This window comes from Myxocyprinus asiaticus, chromosome 49 (assembly GCF_019703515.2).
Source record: "Myxocyprinus asiaticus isolate MX2 ecotype Aquarium Trade chromosome 49, UBuf_Myxa_2, whole genome shotgun sequence".
NCBI lineage: Eukaryota > Metazoa > Chordata > Actinopteri > Cypriniformes > Catostomidae > Myxocyprinus > Myxocyprinus asiaticus.
The window spans coordinates 874,942-902,899 of NC_059392.1; the positions used below are offsets into that span (position 1 = coordinate 874,942).

Here is a 27,958-nt window from a genome sequence, read left to right on the forward strand (position 1 = left end):
TGTGTCCCCTCGTTTCTATATCTTGTGTATTTTGTATTTGCGTAGTTGACTAACTTTCCAAAATCAAAATTGGGTAAATTTATATGAATGTTTAAGGAGAAGTCTCCTTAAGTTTTTAAACATTTTCAATGACCATTTTCAGTGGTGTCAAGTTATATTTTTCCATGTCTCTTGAATATTAGCTAATTAAAACGGGAAATGTAATTACAAGATTAAGAGAACTGCGTGTCAACTGCTACTGTATATTGATTGTATATATTCATGTTAATCCTCCAATGGAAATTTGTATTTGTTGGGACTGCCTGCCGTTTTTTGCTGAAATAATTTGGATCCTTCAACAGTTGATCCAAGAGCACCAGTGGTCAACACTCGTACCTCAAGTGACACCAGGAGCTTGTCCCTGCAATTGTAAGTCACCTTAGAATTCATTGAATATAAGTCACTTTTCAAAATGATTGTGGTACTGTCATACTTCCATTTATATTTTACTGACACTACACCTCATGTAGTTCAGATTAACCCAACTGTAGCGGCATGGTCAAACAGTTTCAGGTCGCCAAAGTATCTGCAGTACTACATGTCTGTCGCTAATGTTTCTATACATGTTTATGTACAGTAGTATTCACCAGGGGCATAGCTTCTAGGGGGGATGGGGGGTCATTTGAAGAAGCTGTATGTCATGTTATTAAACCAATCAGGTCAGAGTAAAATGGTCCTGGAAAACCATTGATTGGTTACAAGAAGCAGGTAGACCTGCCTTCCTCCCTGCACTTACACGTTTGCAGTAGTTGTACACATACAGACTGATTCTACTCATTCAATTAGTTTCTTTCTTCATGACACCCTTTTTTTGCTCTCATATCGCTGATTACATGTTTGCAATATTTTAGATGCAAAAACAGTGCCAAAAGTGTAAACGTGAAAAGGAAGTCAGAAGAATATAGATTTACTTTAGCAAGTTACAGAATCACAAAACATGAATTTCACTTATGCAAAGCATTAAATTATTTGCAATATTTTTCTTACGCTTGCAACTTGATTTACAAAATGATCTGTGTGCATGCAATTTGATTTACACTTTCACAAATCTTACTCTGGGGATGCAAATAATTTAGGCACTATTTTATCTTTATATGAACTGGTTAAAGTCGGTTGAAACGATTCATTAGCAAATCGGTCTGTCAAAATGGTTTTTGAAAATCCTTATTCAGTGATCACAAATTACTGGAAATGTTATTAAATTGGTCACAAAAAGTGAGAACCCTGATAGCACAAGTACATCACCCAGATCTCCATTTGATGTGCGCTGACATCTGGAAGACGTATTTTTAAAGTTGTTTGACCATCTGCAATGCATCTATAAGATGTATGTCAATAGTTATGTCTTGGATGTCAAGAAGACCTTCAGCAGATATCTTTGAAACGTTTATGATTTAGAACATTTGTAAATCTGATCTTTAAGATGTTTAGCAGATTTTAATTTAGATTGTGATGCTTTCCAGATGAAAAACATCTAAAACAGACATCTCAGAGATGTACGTGTGCAATCTGGGCACTTTCATGATAAAGAAAAAGAGCAGTGTGAATATTTTGTCAATTAGATCTGGGCTGATAACCTAAAGGTTGTAGGTTCAAATCCCTCAAGGGTTGATTCATCACTTAAGGCTAAAGTATACTGTAGTTGTCTGTGTGGCTAATTGCTCCAAGTAGGTATAGCTGCAGGCCGGAGATCTCCAAAAGGGGGCGTCACTTCCACTCACGGTTAGGGAAAGGGTTAGGTTAGGGGCTCTCTCCATCTTTGCTGGTGGTTTGGAGCTCTGCCTGCAGCTATATTCTTCTCGATCACACCGTGAACAGTATGTGTGATGCAAATTTTGTCAGTAGTGCAGTCTGCTCAGATTTTCTCATTGACTGTACTAAAAGTGTATCACAAAGCAGTCGTAGTGCAAATGCATTGAACATGTTCGAATTCACTCGCTGTCAAAAGAGTATACTTTGAAAAGCAACCAGGGCCGCCATTACAAAAATCAAGAGTTCATTGCAAATTTGCCACTGATTAATTTCACGGCAAACTTGTGGCGATCTGTCCATTGTTGCCAACGGTTTGCTGCAGGTTCACCACTACCGGTGAAGAGCTGCAAATTTTGGCAAATATATGCTGTGAATCACAAGTTCATTTGCATGTGAAAATAACGAGTGAGACAAATTTGCGGCTAGTTTGCCTGAACTCTAGATCGGATAAGGAACGCAGAATTACGTAGTATATCCGAGCCTAAAAGGAGCTGTAAGCGATTTTAGCCGTTCTACTTCCATGAGACTGAGCCGTGGAATTAGCCATGCCCCGTCTTTCCAAAACCCCACCCCCTAAAGATACCAAATTAGCTATACTGAGACCGATATTGAGCAGAAATGGTGTTTAAAAAACAACAGCAGCAAAATAGCGCCCTCAACTGACAACTGTTATAAACAACATGGCACAAAAATGGCATTAAGACTCAATAATTCGCTGCAACTACAATACTATGAGAACACACAAAATGATTGACAGGTCGAAAGTGTCATTGTCCATGGACACTTGTTTGCTGTTTACAGAGTCTAGAGCTGTCACAGAGACCGGTGAGATATCTCACGACACTTATTTCAGTAATATCTTTCAGGGAGTAGGAACATTTTTTGCGTACCTTTCCATTAAAAAAAATAAAAATAAAAACGCTTAAAGCAGCTTTAAGCCAACTAATGCTCAAATTTGCACAGATATTCAGTCATACCTTAACCACCTGGTTTCTAAGGTCACCATAAAAACACACCCCAAGATACTATTACATAATCTTTACTTCAGGGTGGTGACTGTCAAAGTCTTTGAAATCCTCTCCTTTTTTTGCCCAATGCCCTGCCTGCATGTCAAATGTTATGTAATCTGCTGACAAAAGTGTGGATGGTTCACCCCTACGAGTGTGTGAACTATTACACACACTTCCTCAAAGTGGGCGATGATGGATCGTTCATTCTACTGAGAGGATGACTGATACTACAACTTAAATTCAGATTCACTCCAGAATACTGAATAATTACAAAACCTGACAAAAAGTGTCCTTAGATCAACAGTGTTGTTGAACGGTCATTACACTACAGTAGATAAGTCAAGATTTTGGTTTAAAATGTACTGTATATAAATGTATAAAGGTGAATATTTGTAAAAGTACAAATATTCCATGTATTCTCAATTAATATGCTCTAATAAAAAAATGAGTTATTAGAAAACATCTTTACCCAGTCTAGAGGTTGCTGTGTCTTTAAGAACATCTGTGTTTCTTGGGGAAAACGTACATTCAATAATACAGTAAAGAATTAGATGGTAATATAGATAATTTTAAATGAATGAATTCCACGTGTCTGTTCACTCTGATGCTCAAAATCACCCGCGCTTTCTCTCGCATTACTAAACACTCCGTGACGTCACTGATGAGTCACCGCCTCCAAACCCGTCTGCTGCGTGGAGTGACTCGTGGATTTTACTACTTCCACGTGCTGAGGAATGTTATGAAACCATTCTATTGTGTCTGACTCCCGCCAAACCACAGAACACAGAACACACTAATGAACACCAATCATTAATTAAATATCAATTTACACGCATGATGGGCTTTTCCTAATGTTCGAAAAGCCTGTAATTGGCGTGGGAAAGCTGCACTAATTTAATCTAGTTACTGAAGCAAAGAACTTCGTTGAATTTAATGATTTTTTTGGATATAGGGCCGTTATTGTCAATCAAAATGTTTCTAAATAATGTTTTAAATATTATCAGATTTAACATATGAATGAGTAAATCAGTCAGTAGTTCCAAATTTCTACGTGTACAAAATAAAATGATGGAATCAGATGGTAATACCATAGTAATTACCATATTCATGTAGCCTACCATTGTATTTACATGTTACTCAAATATAGTTAGTAAATTAAGATTTACTAGTCTGGTGTCATGTCCAAAAATCATGGTTATAACATGGTACGTTTAAGAACATGCTATTACTATATTATTATTTTGTAGAAGTTGTCACTTATAATAAAACTTACTGCATTTAATCTTTTAAATGTGCAGTTATATACTCTTAAACTGTTTAGTATGTAAATTAATGTGTCGTTTTCTAATGAATTAGTTATTTTACTCTAAACTTTAAAACTCTTGCTTCTGTCATCGATTTACAACATCTTAAACAGGCTACTGGCCCTCTGGAGTCGCTAGTTCGAAGCCCAGGGCGTGCTGAGTGACTCCAGCCAGGTCTCCTAAGCAACCAAATTGGCCTGGTTGCTAGGGAGGGTAGAGTCACATGGGGTAACCTCCTTGTGATCGCTATAATGTGGTTTGTTCTCGGTGGAGCGCGTGGTGAGTTGGGCGTGGTTGCCGCGGTTAATGGCGTGAAGCCTCCACACACACTATGTTTCCATGGCAACGTGCTCAACAAGCCACGTGATAAGATGTGCGGGTTGACGGTCTCAAACACGGAGGCAGCTGAGATTCATCCTCCGCCACCCAGATTGAGGCGAATCACTACGCGACCACGAGGACTTAAAAGCATATTGGGAATTGGGGATTCCAAATTGGGAGAAAAAGAAAGAAAGACAAAAAAACACGCTACTGGCTTATATAAAAGTTGATGTTTGCATGATGTATCTTTGGCTGTAAACATCATGTTTGTTATTAGTTTGATTGTTTATTAGTGACCGAGAACAAAGAAGATGAATATACAAATAACACAAGGCTTGATGAACAAAGGAACTACATAGCTCAATGCTACAATGGACGAAACTAGATAATGAGTGAGGAAATATGAGGGAATATATACAGGCATGGGAATTAACACCACAAGGAAGAGTTGTAAACACTGATGGAGAACAGGTGAAACTAATGATGATGGTGCTTGCTGGGAATTGTAGTGTGGGGAACAACTACACCATAAAAGGTCCATGAAGGGGTTAAACTAAGAGTCCATGAACATGAAGGAGTGGTGACATGAAGGGATGTGACGGAACCCACCCTTAAAGGGCGACTCTTGGTGCCCAATGATGGATGGAAAGGAGGGCAGGACCAAGCAGACCAGGAAGGATCTGGAGGATGATTATGAGGCCAAGGATGAGTTGGTGAATGATCAGGAGGCCAGAGAGGAGCCTCCCAGAAGGGAGTGGGGTCCGGAGGTTTGGGAGGTGGCTCCAGGAAGGCAACTGGTGGAGGATCAGGACACCAGGATGGAACTGGCAGGGAGTCAGGGGGCGGAGCCACAGTTGGTTCGGGGAGTTGAGTCTCAGGAGGAGGAGCCGGAGGTGGAGCGGGTAGAGCTGCAGGAGGAGCAGAGATTTGAGATTCAGGAGAAGGAGCCAGAGGTGGAGTCGTCATCTCTAGGAGAGCGGACAGAATTGCTGGAGGAGTCGCGGAAGACTCAGAGGGCGGAGCCGCCATGGTCAGGAGCACTGGCAGCAACTGGGAAATGGCCTCCATGGCCTTGGGCACTGGCAGTGACAGGGAAACGACCTCCGTGGCCTTGGGCACTGGCAGTGACAGGGGAACAACCTCCATGGCCTTGGGCACTGGCAGTGACCTGGGAACGACCTCCGTGGCCTTGGGCACTGGCAGTGACAGGGGAATGACCTCTGAGGCCTTGGGCACTGGCAGTGACAGGGGAACGACCTCCGTGGCCTTGGGCACTGGCAGTGACAGGGGAACGACCTCCGTGGTCGTGAGCATAGGCAGTGATAGGGGAACGACTTCCATGGTCGTGAGCACAGGCAGCGACTGGGGAGTAGGAGCCCTTCTCCTCTTCCAGACGGCCGTGATCACAGATGTGGGAGGCTCGATGAAGGAGATCTCCAGGACCACTGAGGCTGGGGAGAAAGTGATCTCCATTGAAGGGAGCTCGGAGACCACTGGAACCAGAGTAGAACCCCCCCCCCCTCCCGAAAATTCCTCTAGGGTTGGAGCTGACATGAAAGCTGGCTCTGGGATGGACGAGGCTTCAAACGCTGGCTCTGGGATGAACCAGCCTGTTCTATCACTTCTGAAGATATGGATTAAACTACTGGAGTCTTATGGATTACTGTTATGCTGCCTTTATGTTCTTTTTGGAGCTTCAAAGTTCTGGTCACCATTTACTTGCATTGTATGGACCTACAGAGCTGAAATATTCTTCTAAAAATCTTCATTTGTGTTCTGCAGAAGAAAGGAAGTCATACACATCTGGGATGGCATGAGGGTGAGTAAATGATGTGAGAATTTTACTTTTTGGGTGAACTATCCCTTTAAAGTGATAGCTCAGCCATAATTTAATATTCTGTCATCATTTCCCAACCCTCATGTTGTTCCAAACCAGTGTGACCCTTTGTGTTCTGTGGAACACAAAATATGTTAGACAGAATGTTAGAGACTGACAGTCTCAGTCACCATTCACTTTGAAAATATATAGAAAAAAATCTGCTGACAAAAGTGTGGATGGTTCACCCCTACGAGTGTGTGAACTATTACACACACTTCCTCAGTAAAGTGGGCGATGATGGATCGTTCATTCTACTGAGACGATGACTGATACTACAACTTAAATTCAGATTCACTCCAGAATACTGAATAATTACAAAACCTGACAAAAAGTGTCCTTAGATCAACAGTGTTGTTGAACGGTCATTACACTACAGTAGATAAGTCAAGATTTTGGTTTAAAATGTACTGTATATAAATGTATAAAGGTGAATATTTGTAAAAGTACAAATATTCCATGTATTCTCAATTAATGTGCTCTAATAAAAAAATGAGTTATTAGAAAACATCTTTACCCAGTCTAGAGGTTGCTGTGTCTTTAAGAACATCTGTGTTTCTTGGTGGAAAACGTACATTCAATAATACAGTAAAGAATTAGATGGTAATATAGTCATTTTAAATGAATGAATTCCACGTGTCTGTTCACTCTGATGCTCAAAATCACCCGCGCTTTCTCTCGCATTACTAAACACTCCGTGACGTCACTGATGAGTCACCGCCTCCAAACCCGTCTGCTGCGTGGAGTGACTCGTGGATTTTACTACTTCCACGTGCTGAGGAATGTTATGAAACCATTCTATTGTGTCTGACTCCCGCCAAACCACAGAACACAGAACACACTAATGAACACCAATCATTAATTAAATATCAATTTACACGCATGATGGGCTTTTCCTAATGTTCGAAAAGCCTGTAATTGGCGTGGGAAAGCTGCACTAATTTAATCTAGTTACTGAAGCAAAGAACTTCGTTGAATTTAATGATTTTTTGGATATAGGGCCGTTATTGTCAATCAAAATGTTTCTAAATTATGTTTTAAATATTATCAGATTTAACATATGAATGAGTAAATCAATGTGTAATTATGCAAAACAGTAGTTCCAAATGTCCATGTGTACAAAATAAAATGATGGAATCAGATGGCAATACCATAGTAATTACCATATTCATGTAGCCTACCATTGTATTTACATGCTACTCAAATATAGTTAGTAAATTAAGATTTACTAGTCTGGTGTCATGTCCAAAAATCATGGTTATAACATGGTACATTTTAAAAACATGGTACGTTTAAGAACATGGTATTACTGTATTATTATTTTGTAGAAGTTGTCACTTATAATAAAACTTACTGCATTTAATCTTTTAAATGTGCAGTTATTATACTCTTAAACTGTTTAGTATGTAAATTAATGTGTCGTTTTCTAATGAATTAGTTATTTTACTCTAAACTTCAAAACTCTTACTTCTGTCATCGATTTACAACATCTTAAACACGCTACTGGCTTATATAAAAGTTGATGTTTGCATGATGTATCTTTGGCTGTAAACATCATTATGTTTGTTATTAGTTTGATTGTTTATTAATGACCGAGAAGAAAGAAGATGAATATACAAATAACAGAAGGCTTGATGAACAAAGGAACTGCATAGCTCAATGCTACAATGGACGAGACTAGACAATGAGTGAGGAAACATGAGGGAATATTAACAGGCATTGGAGAACAACTACAACATAAAAGGTACATGAATGGGTTAAACTAAGAGTCCATGAACGTGAAGGAGTGGTGACATGAAGGGATGTGATGGAACCCACCCTTAAAGGGTGACTCTTGGTGCCCAATGATGGATGGAAGGGAAGGCAGGGACAAGCAGACCAGGAAGGATCTGAAGGATGATTATGAGGCCAAGGAGGAGTTGGCGGATGATCAGGAGGAGCCTTCCGGAAGGGAGTGGGGTCCGGAGGTTTGGGAGGTGGCTCCAGGAAGGCAACTCAGGAGGAAGAGCCGGAGGTGGAGCGGGTAGAGCCGCAGGGGTAGTAGAGATTTGAGTTCCAGGAGGAGGAGCCAGAGTGGGCGGAACCACTGGAGGATCAGGGATTTGAGATTCAGGAGGAGGAGCTGAAGGTGGAATCGTTGTCTCTGGGAGAGCCGCGGAAGACTCAGAGGGCAGAGCCGCCGTGGTCAGGAGCACTGGCAGTGACTGGGAAATGGCCTCCGTGGCCTTGGGAACTGGCAGTGACAGGGGAACAACCTTCGTGGTCGTGAGCACAGGCAGTGATAGGGGAACGACCTCCGTGGTCGTGAGCACTGGCAGCGACTGGGGAGTAGGAGCCCTTCTTCTCCTCTTCCGGACAGCCATGAGCACAGATGTGGGAGGCTCAATGAAGGAGATCTCCAGGACCACCGAGGCTGGGGAGAAAGTGGTCTCCATTGAAGGGAGCTCGGAGACCACTGGAACCATAGTAGCCCCCCCCCCACCGAAAATTCCTCTAGGGCTGGAGCTGGCGTGAAAGCTGGCTTTGGGACGGATGAGGCTTCAGGAACTGGGTCGTTGACTGTGGCAGGCGTGGGTGTGGCCTCGTTGACCGTGGTGGCCGTGGGTTTGTTGACCATGGTGGCCGTGGGCATTGGCTCGTAGAACCCCTCCAAAGGAACTGCAGCGTCATAGGACCACATTAGTAGCTCGAAGACCTCCCAAAGGTGGGTGATGAAGGCATCAAAGGACTGAGTTACTTTACCTCCTTGCCACCAGATCGCAGACCCCCACTTCAAGGCATCTCTGGTCAAACGGGATAAGATATAAGCGATCATCGCTCGCTCAGTGGGAAAACTGTGTGGAGAACTCTGGAACTGGAGGAATCCATGGCACTCCTTGGTGGAACCGGAAAAATCGGAGTGGCCAGTGGATTGCGAGGAAGTTGAACCAGAGGGTCAGGAGAGTTGTTAACGGAGTAGGCCACTGTAGTTCTGGTAGCACTGACAGATGATGGAGAGGTGATAACAGGAACTCTCACTGTGGGATCCAGTGCATGTTGAACGACAACCGCAAAGGCTGCATAACTTGCTTGTAAGCATCGTGGTGTTGTTGCAGGTAATTGGGTCCTGCTGGGTTCATTTTTGCAGGTCTAGTCTGTCAGCAATGAACAAGGAGAGAGAGAAGTTAGTGAACCCATATGCAGTATTTAATGAAGAAGAAAAAGAAGAAAATGAATATACAAATAACACAAGGCTTGATGAACAAAGGAACTACTTAGCTCAATGCTACAATGGACGAGACTAGACAACGAGTGAGGAAACACGAGGAAATATATACAGGCATGGGAATTAACACAACAAGGAAGAGTTGTAAACACTGATGGAGAACAGGTGAAACTAATGATGATGGTGCTTGCTGGGAATTGTAGTGTGGGGAACAACTACACCATAAAAGGTCCATGAAGGGGTTAAACTAAGAGTCCATGTACATAAAGGAGTGGTGATATTCACAGTTTCCACTGATAAAAACACGTGAGCACGTGCGGTGGGCGGGGCATGCTCAAATTTCAGCGTGCATGTGTGTCTATAATATTCGGTTATTAGAGGACACGGCGATTAATTACGGCGAGTCATTTTAGGAGACTTAGTATAGTCAGTATGATTATATTAGATGTTGATTACATTGTTATATATGCAGGAAATAAAAACAACAAATTAAAAATAATTTGTGCCACCGTAAGTTAAAAAAAAGGGCAAAAATGCACCTGTAGTAAATTCTTCTGGCTTTTTTTTTTTATTTATCTGTTAACCAACATTGATATTTGCTTCCCAAACCTATCCAACATCCCCTCCAACACTATACATTTTGGATATCTCCCTAATCAAATGCATGATTTAACTCATCAGCTCTTTAGTAAAGTACTCAAGACCTGAATTAGGTGTGTCAGAAAAGGGAGACATACAAAATGTGTAGTCTTGGAGTTAGTGCAGACACTAGATATCTGTGTTGATGAATGTAGAAATGATGTGAAGTGATTTTTTTGTGAAATAAGTTCTGAAAACACTAACTAAACCACTCCAAAACCTAAAACAATGATTGCATTAAGATCTATTATGATGGTGATACAGCATAATCTCACATAGAGTAAAAAATGCACCTGAATGCCATCAATTCCAGGGGGCAAATACTACCCTTTAATTATATAATTATACTTAATATGTCATTAAATTTAACGCATGAATAAAAAAATGACAAATATTGATCTGTTTCTCACCCACACCTGTTCTATCACTTCTGAAGATATGGATTTAACTACTGGAGTTTTATGGATTACTTTTATGCTGCCTTTATGTGCTTTTGGAGCTTCTGGTCACCATTCACTTGCATTGTATGGACCTACAGAGCTGAAATATTCTTCTAAATATCTTCATTTGTGTTCTGCAGAAGAAAGGAAGTCACACACATCTGGGATGACATGAAGGTGAGTAAATGATGCACCTGTAAAAATGTGTCTAACTAACTCAAAAAAGCAAAAAACTAAACATTTGAACATGCTTATATTAAAATAATTAAAATAAATGATGACTAACTAATATCTTGCAAGTTCTTTGAGACAAAATATAAATTAAATACATTTATGATTATATTTTGATGTTTGTTTGAATGTACCATGCATCATGATTTAGCGCGATTAATCATAGAAAATGTTACTTTATTAATAGAGAACACACTCGCTGAAACACAGCATACATTTTTTGGTTCCTGGGATGTTCTGGTAATGTTATGTTTTGGTTTTACTAAATAAAACCTAAAAAAAAAAAAAAAAACGTTCTGTAAAATTTAAAATTGGTATCCAAGGGGCCTGGGTAGCACAGCGAATAAAGACGGTGACTACCACACCTGGAGTTCATGAGTTCGAATCCAGGGCATGCTGAGTGACTCCAGCCAGGTCTCCTAAGCAACCAAATTGGCCCGGTTGCTAGGGAGGGTAGAGTCACATGGGGTAACCTCCTCGTGGTCGCTATAATGTGGTTCTCGCTCTCGGTGGGGTGCGTGGTGAGTTGTGCGTGGATGTCGCGGAGAATAGCGTGAAGCCTCCACATGCGCTACGTCTCTGTGGTAACACGCTCAACAAGCCACGTGATAAGATGCGTGGATTGACGGTCTCAGATGCGGAGGCAACTGAGATTCGTTCTCCGCCACCCGGATTGAGGCGAGTCACTACACCACCACGAGGACTTAGAGCGCATTGGGAATTCCAAATTGGAGAGAAAAAGCTTAACCTAACGAGAACCATACACTAACGTTATGGTAACGTTCTATGCTCTCTGGGAACAGGTTTTGACATGACTAGCAATTATATTAATTATATTAAAAACGGAAATAAGTAATTAACAAACTAATCTAAAAATAGTGTTGGGCGGGTCCCGCTTCAGTTCTGGAGGGCCTGATCTGTTCCCTTCTGTGATGCAGACCCACTGGAATTTCCTCATCCCTGCTCGTGCTCTAGATAAACACGCGCTCACGTGTTGGCATGTGTTTACGGGTCACAGTACACGTGCTGTCCTCACTAAACCCCGCCCACTTTACGTTCACGCCCACCGGAGTTCATAAACTCTCGCAGCAGCAGCAGCAGAAAATATTGTACTCTCGTTCATGATTAAGTTGCTCGAGACTTTCACCTGAAGGCAGTCTCAAACTTTGTTTTTGACCTCAATAATTTTATTAAGGATAAAGCTAACTTCTACAGTTTTCTCTGCAAAGAGCAATATATCTTTTTAAAAGGAAAACAAAAAAACACTCTTTGGAAGCTATAAACATGTAAGTTGCATGTTTCTTTTTTAATCCAATTTGCATGCTTACAACTTAAGTTTTCTTTTATTTATTTTTTATTTATTACAACACTTAATGTTCATTTTGGGTTATGCAAATCAATTATTAAACTAAAGTATAACTGTCTTGCTTCTTTCTGATGATGATCGAGTAAAATAAACATCATATAGGAACTTTCAGACTTTTCAAAATGTTCAAGTTTTCTTCTTTTAAGTTGTTGAATGGATCAGTGTTGCAGTTTTAATTGTCATCCACTATTTTATATAGTGCGTTGAATGTCATTGTAAACTGATATGATAGAGTAATGTCTGTTTTCCACCGGCATACACGAGATTCAGATTCACGTGGACCCAGAAGGCAGAGTGGGCGGGGCTGGGTTGTATCTGTGTCACTCCTGACCAATCAAACAGTATACCGGTTTCCCGCCACCGTCTTGAATATTTTTTTCGTGATGAACTTCATGCTCCTTCACAGTTACCAATGCGAACTCAGAACTATACTGACAAAAAGCAGTGACATGTTACGTCATGATTACACGTTTCTAAAAGTTTTATACTAGATCACAATATGCCTAAAAAAAAATAAAAATAATAAAAAAATAAATAAAAATATATATATATATATTTAAAACTGTGCGCCAAAATAAAACATATTTATTATTGCTCACAGAAGTTACATTTTAATGCAGTTTTATTCGTTGTAATTCCGTTTAACACCCAGACCCCAAAGACTTATTTTATTTGTAATGTCATATCTGTCCTGTCATTGTTGTGGCTCTGCGACTGCTTTGACAAATATGTGTGATTTTCAGCCCACAACATGACATGTTTCGTGGAAACATGGAAAAGATACAGAAAGCAAACTTATGTTTTTATGTTGTAAAAATAGACAAGCTTTTTGAATGGGGAAAGACCAAAATCTTCAAATGGTTGGTCAAGATTACAGTCAAAGAACATATTTCAAATCAGCAATAAAATTTGATAATACTGGAATCATAAATTGTACTTCTTCACGCTAAAACACGCAATTTTCCCGTCTTGTATATATATACGCATGCGCGTAAGCGAGTTGATTGACAGGCGATGTCTCGATCTAAAAGGTGATTGGCTCTTGTAACTGTAAGGCGGGACTTCTGTTCTACATCCGTTGTGCGCTAGAGCGTCTTGTTTGGGCGTTCCAATTTCTCCCATTCATTTAAATAGAAGTGGCCCCTCTCTGCTAAATAATGTCTGTTCCAGCGCTCTCTTCCGGTCAGACTTCACACTGCAGCTGTAGTTTGAGTCAGTGGAACATGTCCTCACGTTTATACAGTTCTGCCCAGACATGCATCTGTGTATGAGTCACGACAGCCTTTATAAGCTCCACACAGCCTCAGAGAGACAGACAGTCATGACTGTACAGAGGAGGAGACAGGTCAGAGACAAAGAACATGAAGACATTTGTGATATTTTATTTGGAGTAGGAACGTCTCCGGTTACACACGTCAGATCGGTTCCCTGAGATGAAGGGAACGAGACATTGTCATTGTCGTAAGCACTGGGGGGGCAGTCCTTCTAGACGACCTTGCTGAACCCTTCCCCATAGTGCTTACGGCAATGTCAAGTGAACTGAATCGATAGGGAACGCTGTTTTGTGGTGATATTATTTTTGGATGTTTTAATTTTCATTCCAGTTTTCGGACTTGATGGTGTCGTCTTATGATAAATATGGGCTTTAAGCGTCTGATATTGATGCCGATGTCTACATTAAAAAATAAATAAATAAAAACAAATGTTTGTCTGTTGACGAGGGTGTTTTAACTTGGAACTGTCGTAAAGAAAAACTACAGAATCTGCTCGAAAAACCTGGGAATTTTAAACTTGTTTTAAATTAGATAAATAAATTAAAAAATCGGCTAAAAACCCTCCTATTTATCAACCAATGGCAATATCTACTCAAAATAAAAAATAAAATAAACATTATTTGAAAATATATTTTTGTATATTTGCGAGGCTGTTGTTATCATCCGTTGTCGATAATCTCAGAATGGCCAAATATAATTTGATTTATTAGCCTGGCGGATATTTCAGTCTGCCACTACTGTTAACTAACAAACTTTTAAGACTGGTATTGTTTCAAATGTTTAAGTCTCTTTATTTCTGTCTTTGCAGTGGATCATGTCATCTCACAAACGAATCCTCCGAGCTCTTGCCAACGGCCCGACGCGGCGAAATCTTTTCGGTCCAGTGGATCGCGAGCAGCTTCAGGTGGAGTATCGCGACGCGTTGCGCAAAGACCTGGAAGATGCGATGCGCCGCTGGAGCTTCGATTTCAAATCAGAGAAGCCACTAGAGGGCGGAGACTTCCAGTGGGAGTGCGTGTCCGGAGTTCGAGTACCTGTACTTTACCGCAGCTGCCAGAAGGGGGCGCAGTGGAGGCCGTGCGGAGAATCGCCATGTGAAAATCTGCCTGGGCCGTCCGGCGTCGGGAAAGAAAACATCCCCAAAACACCAAAGCGGTTCATTTCTGTGCCGCAGGATGTGGAGAAAACGCCAGAGAAGAACGCGGCGCTGAAAAGAAAACAGATGAATATCACAGGTGAGCGGAGGGATGGGATCACATAAAATTAATAATAGGAATGTTGTTGTTGTATCTTACACAGTATCTCCCTTATCCAAACAGATTTCTACCAAGCAAAGAAGAGACTGGTGGCCACACCTCGCAAATCAGGAAATTAACTCTAACACACACAAACACACACTCTCAGGAACTCTGTGTGTGATGCCTGGACTCATACCCTCATCACAAGAATAAGGAAACATGTATTGATATAAACACTACATCAACACCGTTACCTGCCTTCAGTGTGTTTTTACGTAAGAAGATCACTAAAAACAATCATTTGAACCATTTTCAGGAGTTCTGTCCCAGTTCTGGTGTCTGATCTGTGCTGGTGTCATGGACAGATCCTTCACTACATGAACTGAAAGTGTACAAGAGTACCAGCGTCGTTCCTGATTAATACTGTCTACAATAAGTGGCGACCAAAAATACCTTTCTGTTTAGAGTTTGTGTTATTTTATTTGTGTTACCTTCAATCATGCTGTTTGGGTTATTCGGTTGGTAATAGAATAGGAAATGGGGTCTTTGTCGTTCCTTCTTTTAGCACTTACTGTTAAATGTTTTTACGTGGACGGTTAACATTTCAAGAAATTTATGTTTAAGAAATGCTGGTTCTGGGAAGATGCAAAACGTCCATGACTGAATCTTTCGGAATTGGTCTGTCAAAAAGACCACAAAATTATGACGAAAAAACTGGTCAGACAGACCAGTTTATTTGACAGAGTTTCATTCACTAGAACAATACGACTTCCGATATAACATTGATTTTTCAGTGTATATATATATATATATATACACAAATGTATTGCTTTATTGCACAAAACATGCTAATTTTTTTTTTACTCTAAACAACCTTTGGTGCTAAATTTCTTTTGGCAGTTATTTATGGATCCTTAAAGGTGCTGTAAGCGATTTTTTTCATTGAAAGTTGTTCAAAAAATTTTCGGACTCCCTGAAATATATTAATGAAATAAGTGTTGTGAGATATCTCACCGGTCTCTGTAACAGCTCTAGACTTTAAACAGTAAACAAAAATGTGTCTGCGGTCTCTGACGCTTTCGACCTGTCAATCATTTTGCACGTTCTCATAGTATTGTAGTTGCAGTGAATTATTGAGGCTTAATGCCATTTTTATGCCATGTTGTTCATAACAGTTGTCAGCTGAGGGCGCTATTTTGCTGCTGTTGTTTTTAACAACCGTTTCTGCATGATGTTGGTCTCAATAAAGCTCATTTGTTATCTTTAGAGGGCAGGGTTTTGGAAAGTGGGGGCGTGGCTAATCCAACAGCTCAGTCTCGTGGAAGTAGAACGGCTAATATCACTTACAGCACCTTTAATAAAGTTACTATAAACCTAAACCTCAGTTAAACTGCCAATCTGTTCTCATACAGTTGCTCTCTGAACAGAGCTGCAATTACATTTTTCCAGTGTAAAATTACAGTGTATTTACAAACATTAGACCTCATTCATGAAACACAAGAATTTCTTTGTAAATTGTTTGTAAAACTATTTTTGTGCAAAGATGCATTCATTGATATGCAAAACATTTGCGTAATAATGTTTTACAAACTTACAAAAATATTTGTTCAGCTTGTGTTTTCGTGAATGTGGCCCACATCAACAGCGTATTTACAAACACTCTCAGATTTTATTATTTTTGTCATGGAACATGAACACTGAGAATAAAAAAATGTGACATCCCATTAACGTTGAGCGGGATGTTTAAAATAAATGTAATCACAGATTTTAACGATAAACTTTCAACATTCGATAATTAAGAAACGACAAGTGCTCATGGTCATATTAATATTCATGGAATTTTTCATTCCAAAATCTGTTCTCATTCTGTGATGTTTCTTGTATCCTGATGCTCGTAGATTCCTGCGATCTGTCTGTAAATATTCTGTTAATATCCACAAGATTCACCGTTAATTCAGAATTGCACTCATGTTATTTTGAATAGTGTAGCTTGCACAGGTCTGTTATTGTTAAAGAGATCAAAATATGTTCTGTATTTATTTCCAGATAAATGTTGTGTTGTTGATTTACATTTAATTGTCCTCAAATAAAGCTGTATATGAAGAGAAACTGATTTGTTATGGACTTGTAATAATTTATTTATTTTTCCATTTAAATTCCATCGTGGTATGCTAGTATTCAATTTCCAAACACAGCCTATGCTTTACAGATAAGTACTTCATGCCCCATTCTCGCATTTTCAAAACAGTGTTGCTGTTGAATATATTATATTTATTTTGCCATTGTGCGTGCATGCCTGGGAGGCTTCCATTGTAAGGATATTTCTGTGAACAGATTTCCCATTTGTGCATACACACAAACTAAGAGATGTGTCAAAATTATTGTAAGACAGTATGACGCAGATAAGTTTGATAGAGCTTAAGCTGCATTAAACCCAAAATATTCCTTTCAAGGTGCTGTATATGATTTTAGCCATTCTACTTCCACAAGACTGAGCCATGGATTAGCCATGCCCCTCTTTCCAAAACCCAGCACTTATAGAGACCGACATCATGCAGAAATGGTTGTTAAAAACAAAAGCAGCAAAATAGCGCCCTTAACTGGCAACTGTTATGAACAACATGGCATAAAAATGGCATTAAGACTCAATAATTCGCTGCAACTACAATACTATGAGAATGCGCAAAATGATTGACAGGCAGAAAGTGTCATTTTTGTTTGCTGTTTACAGAGTCTCGAGCTGTCACAGAGACCGGTGAGATACGTATCTCACGACACTTATTTCAGTAATATCTTTCTGGAAGTAGGAACATATTTTTGCATAACTTTCCATGAAAAAAATAGCTTACAGCACTTTTAAATAACGACACCATCAGAACCAGGCCTGCAACATGATCTGACGCTGAAACATTCCTCATGAAATTAAAATTAGCACATGCATGTTATATGTGTGTGTGTGGTGTGTATGTAGTGTTTGTAGCACATGCACATAGTGTTTTGATGCGCACCCAATGCAGTGTGTATTAAATGTGTGTGTAACAGGTGCATAGTGTTGGACTTCAGCACAGTGACCCAGTTGTTTTGAAGCATGTTGCTATGATACTTACGTCAGCATTTCCTATCAGCCCTCCTGCCTGTTTGGGAAAGGTCCTACAACCCCCCCATCCCCCCCCCACCCCACACACACACACACACCAATACCTTAAAAAAAATATGTTCCATACTCTGAAAACATACACGCCAGCCCTGCTCTCATAAACAATTCCAACCCACTATCACACATATCTCTGACAGATTAACTCAGAGAGTGTGTATACATGTAAAAGCAGCACTGTGTCAGTTTAATGTGTGTGTATGTGTGAGTGTGTGTGTGTGTGTGACGCATGCTCTGCTGAGCTCCCCTCCCCCTTTGTGCTGCAGCTGTGCCGAAACACACAGACACAAACACATAGCCGGAGAGATTGAGACGAGAAAAAAACGAGAGATATAGATGAGAGAAAGATGCTAGAAACTAAACTGAAGATGATACTGACTCTACTGTAAACAATGAACAATTGGTCTGTGAGATAGACAGATAGAGGAGAGGAGGAGGGGTGCACTAAAGGGAGAGACAGAGAGAGACAGAGAGCGGTATGGCCCTCTTACACGTCTCTGCAGTGAAGCTGCACATCCTGGACTGAAGAATATGGTAATTTCTCACAAATTAATCTTTGTTCTGTTCCTGTGTTGTAGCATCCATCCACCCATCCACCCATCCATCCATCCATCCACCCACCCAACTGTCCATCTATAATCCCTTGTCTATCTCTCTGACTGTCTCTGAAGTCAGCTGCAGATTGTGTATGTCTGAAATCAGCTGCAAATGCTGTATGTTTGAAATCAGCAATGGATTCTGCATATCTGAAGTCAGCTGCAGATTTTTCAAGTTTGAAATCAGCTGCAGATTCTGCATGTCTGAAATCAACTGCAGATTCTTCATGTCTGAAATCAGCTGCAGATTCTGCATGTCTGAAATAAACTGCAGATTATGCATGTCTGAAATCAACTGCAGATTCTTCATGTCTGAAATCAGCTGCAGATTCTGCATGTCTGAAATCAACTGCAGATTATGCATGTCTGAAATCAACTGCAGATACTTCATGTCTGAAATCAACTGCATATTCTGCATTTCTGAATTCAAATTAAGATTCTGTATGTCTAAATTTGATTGCGGATTCTGCATGTCTAAAATAAATTGCAGATTCTGCATGTCTGAAATCAGCTGCAATTCCTGCATGTCTGAAGTCAGCTGTAGAGTCTGTATGTCTAATATCAGCTGCAGATTCTGCATGTCTGAAGTCAGCTGCAGATTCTGCATTTCTGAATTCAAATTAAGATTCTGTATGTCTGAAGCAAGCTGCAGATTCTGCATGTCTAAATTTGACTGCGGATTCTGCATGTCTAAAATAAATTGCAGATTCTGCATGTCTGAAATCAGCTGCAATTCATGCATGTCTGAAGTCAGCTGCAGAGTCTGTATGTCTAATATCAGCTGCAGATTCTGCATGTCTGAAGTCAGCTGCAGAATCTGTATGTCTAATATCAGCTGCAGATTCTGCATGTCTGAAGTCAGCTGCAGAATCTGTATGTCTAATATCAGCTGCAGATTCTGCATGTCTGAAGTCAGCTGCAGAATCTGCACGTCTAAAGTCAGCTGCAAATTCTACATGTCTAAATTTGGCTGCGGATTCTGCATGTCTAAAATCAATTGCAGATTCTGCATGTCTGAAATCAGCTGCAATTCCTGCATGTCTGTAGTCAGCTGCAGAGTCTGTATGTCTAATATCAGCTGCAGATTCTGTATGTCTAATATCAGCTGCAGATTCTGCATGTCTGAAGTCAGCTGCAAATTCTACATGTCTAAATTCGGCTGTGGATTCTGCATGTCTAAAATCAACTGCAGATTCTGTATGCCTGAAGTCAGCTGCAGATTCTACATGTCCGAATTCAGCTGCGGATTCTGCATGTTTTAAGTCAACTACATATGCTTCAAGTCTAAAATCAGCCGCTATTTTTGCATGTCTGAAGTCAGCTGCAAATTCTGCATGTCTGTCAGCTGCATATTTTGCATGTCTGAATTCATCTGCAGATTCTGCATGTCTGAGTTCAACAGCAAATTCTGTATGTCTGAAGTAATTTTAAGATTATTCAAGTCTGAAATGAGCTGATATTTCTGCAAAACTGAAGTCAGCTGCAGATTCTGCATGCCTGAATTCAGCTGCATAATTTGCAAGTCTGTAATCAGCTGCAGATTTCCTCTTGTTCATTTGTTAAGGTACTCAGTCATCTCACACAAACTTCTCATTTACACTACAGTAACCCCTCACGGAACCCTGCTGAATGTGTTTTTCTGAGTCAAGGTTACACACACACACACACATACTAGCTTGCTATTGGCAGGTAACATGACTCAGGCATGCAGTTCCACGTGTATTTCAAGATTTATGGACTGCAGAAACCCTCTTGGAGCGCTGCTGCTGTGTGTGTCTAATTAACAAACTAATTTCCTCTCAGTGAAAAACACATATATTCTGAACTATTTTCTGGCATGTTTGTTTACAGCTGCAGATTGTGTTGCAGGATAAGATGTTTTGATGTTGTGACTTTTTGTGTTGCGTGTGTATTCATTCATTCAATGCATTGTTTTTTGAGAGTGCATTGCAATGCTGAATTATGAATGATTCCTTAGATATGTATAATTACTACAGATTTTTCTATAGTGTGCATGACTAATCATTTCAAATATGCGTTGATGCTGAGTGTTTACGATCATCTATGATCACAGTGTCATTTATTGGTTAAATTAATGATAAATCGATATAATCAAAAGTTGCGTCCCTTAATTTAGTGTGATGTTGTGTATGGTGGGGAGATATTTTCAGAAGTGGGTCACGCTAGTTTTATTTTAGTGTGTAAACAGATGTTACGGTGGTCACTTGCTCTTGCTGCTGCATGCATGATAGAGGAGTTATAATCTGCATGTTTTTTGATAACAGATGTTTAACATTGTGTGGAGTTTGCATGTTCTCCCTGTGTCTGTGTGGGTTTCCTCTGGGTGCTCTGGTTTCCCCCACAGTCCAAAAGACAAGCAGGTTAAGTTAATTGGAGTCCCAAAATTGCCTGTAGGTGTGAGTAAGCGTGTGAATGTGTATGTCTATGTGTGTTGCTCTGTGATGACTGGTCACCTGTCCAGGGTGTTTCCCTACCAGCTACAGAAGATGGATGGATGAATGTTTATATGTGTGTGTGTTCCAGCTAGCTGCAAAGATCAGTTATTCTGTGTTTGTGTTTGTAATTTGAGTGTATATTGCACATTCTCTTGCTGCATTACAGTAATTGCATGCTCATAGTTTCACTGTGCGTTTGCAGCTAGATAAGAGTGAAGTATCCACACTGAGTCTGCCACCGTCCGTGAGCCATGGCGGTTCAGACGGAAACATCAGCGTGGAGGCGGGTTCGGACGGGGCGGGTGGCGAGGTCCAGAGAACACGAGTGGCGCTGGAACACCTGCAGCAGAAAATTCTGAAGATCACCGAGCAGATCCGTGTGGAACAGGAAGCCCGTGATGATAATGTGGCTGAGTATCTCAAACTGGCCCACAATGCTGACAAACAGCAGGCGTCGCGCATCAAACAGGTGTTTGAGAAGAAGAACCAGAAGTCTGCGCAGACCATTGCACACCTCCACAAGAAACTTGAGCACTACCACAAGAAACTTAAAGAGATTGAGCAGGTAAATTCATATGCATACATCTTTGAAAGCATTTTTTCATGAGTTTGTATGGTTCTTCCACATCATTACTGATACTTCTCTCGTTTGCAGAATGGTCCTGCACGGCAGCCCAAAGATGTGTTGAGGGACATGCAGCAGGGGCTGAAAGATGTTGGCGCTAATGTGCGGGCTGGAATCAGTGGTTTCGGAGGGGGTGTGGTGGAAGGGGTGAAGGGCGGAGTCTCTGCACTCACACACACTGCTGTTGTCTCGAAACCACGAGAGTTTGCCAGTCTCATTCGCAACAAGTTTGGCAGCGCCGACAACATTGCCCACATGAAGGACACTCTGGAGGATGGGCACACAGAGGAGACACCCAGAGCTCTGAGCGGGAGTGCCACCCTCGTCTCCAGCCCCAAATACGGCAGCGACGATGAATGCTCCAGCGCCACCTCTGGGTCTGCAGGTGGCAGCAACTCTGGCGGGGCGGGCGGGGCTATGTCCGGGATGGGGGCGACCATGGGTAGCCCTCGACTGGACGGACACCATCACCACCACCATCACCACCACTCGTCGTCTTCCTCTTGGGATGTGCTACTGGAAGGCCTGCAGGAGATCAAAGCCAGTCAGGTGCATATGGAGGATGCAATCGAAGACATGAAGGCACAGCTTCAGAGCGACTACACCTACATGACCCAGTGCTTGCAGGAAGAGAGATACAGGTAAAAGAGCACTACCTACAGTAGATTTAGGGCATTGAAGAACCAGATATTGACAGGTACATCTCGTTTCTTCCACAAAGGTACGAGCGTCTAGAAGAACAGCTGAATGACCTGACGGAACTTCATCAGAATGAGATGAGCAACCTGAAGCAGGAGCTTGCTAGCATGGAGGAGAAGGTGGCGTATCAGTCGTACGAGAGAGCACGAGACATCCAGGTTAGAATGTTAAATACTTTTTTGTATTTAGATGTCAAAATACATTCTTCTATCTCAGTTTAATACACAGAGTCAGCTATAAGTAATCCATTGGTAGGTTGATTTCCTGAAAATTTTAAACACTGCGACTCAAGACAGATATTTCATTTTTTGGTGGACTCTTTTGGTGAACATGAATCTCTAGGTGGAAAACTAACATAAGATATGATTAAGGTATCATGTCAACCCTAGTGTGTATGTGTTTGTGGGCACAGGAGGCAGTAGAGTCCTGTCTGACGCGCATCACCAAACTGGAGCTGCAGCAACAGCAGCAGCAGGTCGTACAGTTGGAGGGCGTAGAAAATGCAAACGCCCGAGCATTGCTAGGAAAACTAATCAACGTGATTCTCGCCCTGATGGCCGTACTGCTGGTGTTCGTCTCCACCATGGCCAACTTCATCACACCCCTCATGAAGACTCGCGCCCGCGTTGGCACCACCCTCGCCCTGGCGCTCTTCCTGGTCACACTGTGGAAACACTGGGACTGGCTGGAGCTCTTTCTGGTGCCCAGCTGAGAGAACCAATACCAACTTTGTTCTAACTGTGAGGCATCCCGCCCATCGTAATCTCATGGCATTGGAATTTGATGAGATTTAAGGATGTATAAAAACAACTGAAACATCCATCAATCGATTTTCTTCAGTCATTTGGGTGGGCAGATATGTGACGTGGGTACTTTATAGCCCTGCTTTGACGAGAAGGATATAGCTGCTGGCAGTAATATTGTGTAGGTCCCCCTCGTGCCGCCAAAACAGCGGCAACCTGCATCTCAGAATAGCATTCAGAGATTATATTCTTCTCACCGCAATTGTACAGAGTGGTTATCTGAGTTACCGTAGACTTTGTCAGTTCGAACCAGTCTGGGCTGCGTTTCCCAATAACGATCGATCTTAGCAGTTAAGAGCATATTCTACGAGACATTTTACGTACATTCGTTATTCTTTATATGCGTTTCACAAAACTGCACTTGACATGCACATGCAAGAATGCATTTTAAGTGCTACTTAAGAGAGTCGCTGTCCATGTGACAGTACTGAAATGTGACCATATAGTGCTGCTCGTCATTGTAACTTCATTATATTTGTGCAATAACTTTACAATTTGTAATTTACCTCGCTAAAATAAAAAACATTTTTTTTTAAATATTCGACCTAATTAACTGCATATTTACATGTTGTTTTTACAATAATTTTGTGCAGAACAATCTTTTTCTTTTACACAATCTGCTTCCATAATCAGGTGTGCATTTGTAATATTTCATTTTCACAAATTCCTCTTGATATAAAAGCTTCCAGGATTAGTGAAGACAGTGGAGGCCCTGTGTGTTGATCCTGCTAATTAAAAGCATTCATCGAATATTATTCTGTGTTATTATGGAGCGCATAATAAGGAGACGTTTAGAAGATGCGCTTTATGGACATTCACCAATAAAGTGGAGGTCTGCTCTTTACTCCCAAAAGTGATAACTGTGACAGCAATGCTGCAGGTGTGGTGCGACACAACTTGTAGTGCTGGCAAGAGAGCTATTGTGTGTCAGAGAGGAGACGAGGATAAAAGCGTCTGCGAAATAAATGCAGGATGATGAGTAAATATATACAGACAATTTTCATGCATTTCATTATAATATAATAATATTAATTATTATTATTATTATTATTATTAGACATGTCTGTTAAAATAAAAATAAATAAACACATATATCCTGATATTGAAGTCTCAGCATAAAGTGTAGCTATTGGTATTTAAATTGTATAAAGTGTGATTTTGCGTGAGTCTGTGTCCTTACGATGCTCTTAGCGGTGTACGATTACCTCAGAGCACTCCTTAATCTACGAGCATTTTCAAGTACTACTTAAGTTATGATGCTTTTGTGAAATGGGCCGCAAAACTAAGATGAATCGTAAGTTGGATTCTACGATCTACTTAGGTTTACGATGCTTTTGGAAAACGAAGCTCTAACCATTCTCTGTTGACCTCTCTTATCAACAAGGTGTTTCCATCCACAGAACTGCCACTCACTGGATGTTTTGTGTTTTTGGCACCATTCGGAGTAAATTCTAGAGACTGTTGTGTGTGAAAATCCCAGAAATACTCAAACCAGCCCATCTGGCACCAACAATCATGCCACGCTCCAAATCACTGAGATCACATTTTTCCCCATTCTGATGGTTGATGTGAACATTAACTGAAGCACCTGACCCGTATCTGCATGATTTTATGCACTGCACTGCTGCCACATAACTGGCTGATTAGATAATAGCATGGATGATTGTTGGTGCCAGATGGGCTGGTTTGAGTATTTCTGGGATTTTCACGCACAACAGTCTCTAGAATTTACTCCGAATGGTGCCAAAAACAAAAAACATCCAGTGAGTGGCAGTTCTGTGGATGGAAACGCCTTGTTGATAAGAGAGGTCAACAGAGAATGGTAATCGCTCTATAAAATTGTGGTGAGAAGAATATCATCTCTGAATGCTTTTCTGAGATGCGGGTTGGTGCTGTTTTGACGGCACGAGGGGGACCTATACAATATTAGATAGGCGGTTTTAATGTTGTGGTTGATCAGTGTATAGGGAGCCCCTTACCTAACCCTTTCCCTAACCTTAACTGTGAGTGGAAGTGACACCCCCTTTTGGAGATGGCACAACCCCCTTTCGGAGTAACCTGCCCCTTTCTGTGGTAACTCCGCCCTCTTTTGGAGATTCCGCAACCATTTGGAAGTCTCCGGCCTGCAGATATATCACCTTGGCTTTGACAGGGAGATACTCTACCTGAAGATGGCGCAGTTTCAGTCTCTTCAGTTCATGTCTGTTGCAAAGAGAATTTATCTTTTTGTTTAGACCTTTGAGCTTTTCTGTCTCTTTGCTTTAGGGATGGTTCACCTACAAATAAAAATAATGTCATCATTCACTTACCCACATGCCATTGCAAACACGTATTACTTTTTTTCTTCCGTGGAATGCAAAAGCAGATATTTTGTTGGTTGTAACCACATCAGCCACACTTCAAGTGGACAAAACCACCAAAAAAGCACTATACAACTATCATAAAAGTAGTCCATGACATGAGCGTGAGTAAACAATGACAGATTTTTTATTTTTGTGTGAACTATCCTTTAAACTAATGAATGTTAAAACTGTTTCTTAGAGCAGGCACAAGAAATATGTTCTTCTGTTGATGCATGGCTTTACTCTGACACATACGGTCACATCTCAGACCAAACATAATCACTACTGAAGGACCTTTTACATGCTAACACCAAAACTGTCTGAGAAAATGTGTTGAGTTTCATATGTTTTGTCTCTGTAAAATTGAATGTTATATTTGATCCTCTTTGAAATTTTTGAAATATCTTTTTACAGAGGATGAAACAATGTCATTGTCATTTAATTTGTGTGTTTGTAATGTGATGTTTGGCATAGATTGAACTGGGAGACAGTAGTCAATAATCAATAACCACATTCGTCATCAGAACATTTTTGTAAACACAGTTATAGTGTGACACGCTCAATCACAACGGCATGATCATATTTCTCATGTTTCTACCCGTTTGCTAAAAATCACAACTCTACTGTATTCTTAATAAAGACATTTGCAAATGTATATTTACTGTTATATTTTTGTTTGTATACATACATTTATATATATATATATATATATATATATATATATATATATATATATAGTGTGTGTGTGTGTGTGTGTTTATAATATGGCGCTGAGGTGGTGCGACAATCTGCTGCCGTAATCCAGATTATGATCCAGATCAAATTCATTAATCCCAAATTAGATAAAACGCTTGCTCACATGAACCCATTTCCGGCTGTTAACACAGATATATGGTCAACACCTTATACCAAAATAAAACATTTATGAAACAGGCACCTTTTCAGTTCACCAGGTTTATGATTCTGAATTTGTTTTAATCCAGCTCTGTAACGCAGCAGATGAGATTTGTTGTCAATGAATAAATCTGCTCTGGTTTCTGAACTAAGAGCTGCAGTGGCAGCGTCACCTGGCGGTCGGATGGAGTTACTACTCCGCAGTGGACGCCTCATTATCTTTCTAATGGGGAAGCAGCTACATTTAATTAATCTTATACAAATGAGATCGATCTGACAAACTGAGCCTGGAAGAGAGGAACGTGGACAGAATTAGAAATGTCAGACGTTGTAACCGGAGAAAAATTCAAATGATATCAGCCTCAGACGGCACGTCTAAAAAGACCGTTAAAGGACAGCTCTGAATTTACCCAGAGAAATGGCGGGAACTTTCGAAAAATGCCAATTTCACTCTGACAGGCCGACTTTACGACATTTACACATGAAACAAAACGAAATACCATACTGCTTCAATGAGCACTTCTGAGACAGAACTAGTCACTTTGTTTGACAAAGTTTGGGGCGTTTATGAAATCAAATCTTTGCCAGATATTCAGTTTTGTTTGATGTACTTGAAATATTTTTATACATGAAATATCCTTTACCTAAGCTGTATAATCTGCTTTATATCCAAAGATGTTTTCATGAAATAGTTGGCACTTATTAGGCAGATGTAAATTCTAACCACAAAGATAACATTGATTTTATACTAATTTGTTGTGGTCCGTACAAGCGTTCATGGAGACTGCTGTGCTATTATTTAAATATTATCACTTTTTTGAACACCACTTTATAACTGATTATACATTTCAGATGTATCTGCTAGTTGTGTCAAAAAATTAACTCTTTGCTGGTCAGATGGTCTCTTTTTGTTTAAAATGCCAAAAAAAACACTTCATACAGTTTGGAGAACAAGACCAGATCAGATAGTTAGCATGGGCTAGTTATCCCTGCTGGCCAATTCTGTAACTATATAATTATGCGAACAAAACCCATGTTTCTCCATTGACACGTCAGATATGCACGAATCACTTTGAATGAAGTTACTCAAAGTTTGCATGTTTGAAAGGAATACAATTGATTTATAATAATTATACAACCATTAGAAAAATGTCTATGAAGTGATTTGCATCAAATGTAAAGCAGTCAGTCAGGTCAAGCTCTTTTTGCAATTAAATTTCAAGTTATTGTGGAAAAATAAGATGAATTATATATATATATATATATATATTTATTTTTATTCCTCCCCAATTTGGAATGCCCAATTACCAATGCACTCTAAGTCCTCGTGATGGCGTAGTGACTCACCTCAATCTGGGTGGCGGAGGACGAATCTCAGTTGCCTCCACGTCCGAGTCCGTCAATCCGCGCATCTTATCACGTGGCTTGTTGAGTGCGTTACCGTGGAGACAAAGCACGTGTGGAGGCTTCACACCATTCTCCGCAGTATCTACGCACAACTGACTACGTGCCCCACCGATAGCGAGAACCACATTATAACGACCACGAAGAGGTTACGCCATATGACTCTACCCTCCCTAGCAACCGGGCCAATTTGTTTGCTTAGGAGACCTGGCTGGAGTCACTCAGCACACCCTGGATTTGAACTCGCAACTCCAGGTGTGGTAGTCGGTGTCAATACTCGCCGAGCTACC

The 27,958-nt window shown here is 40.6% G+C and overlaps 2 protein-coding genes across 3 annotated transcripts; both read left to right on the forward strand.

Annotated features, from left to right (window-relative positions):
• The first annotated feature begins 113 nt into the window (after positions 1–113).
• Positions 114–17,238, forward strand: cdkn1a (cyclin-dependent kinase inhibitor 1A). Of its 2 annotated transcripts, XM_051693961.1 has the most exons (4): positions 114–408; positions 10,727–10,763; positions 14,266–14,692; positions 14,777–17,238. In XM_051693961.1, the coding sequence occupies exons 2-4, from the start codon at positions 10,758–10,760 to the stop codon at positions 14,830–14,832; spliced, it is 489 nt and encodes a 162-aa protein (XP_051549921.1). In that variant the 5' UTR covers positions 114–408; positions 10,727–10,757; the 3' UTR covers positions 14,833–17,238. The 2 variants fall into 2 exon arrangements, with proteins under 2 accessions (XP_051549921.1, XP_051549922.1); XM_051693962.1 differs by lacking the exons at positions 114–408; positions 10,727–10,763 and adding an exon at positions 11,948–12,103.
• An 894-nt stretch (positions 17,239–18,132) lies between these two features.
• tmcc2 (transmembrane and coiled-coil domain family 2) lies at positions 18,133–26,010 on the forward strand. The gene is made up of 5 exons (XM_051693944.1): positions 18,133–18,383; positions 21,104–21,466; positions 21,557–22,167; positions 22,248–22,383; positions 22,638–26,010. Exons 1-5 carry the CDS (start codon positions 18,381–18,383, stop codon positions 22,935–22,937), a joined length of 1,413 nt encoding a protein of 470 aa, XP_051549904.1. The 5' UTR covers positions 18,133–18,380; the 3' UTR covers positions 22,938–26,010.
• Positions 26,011–27,958: the final 1,948 nt, after the last annotated feature.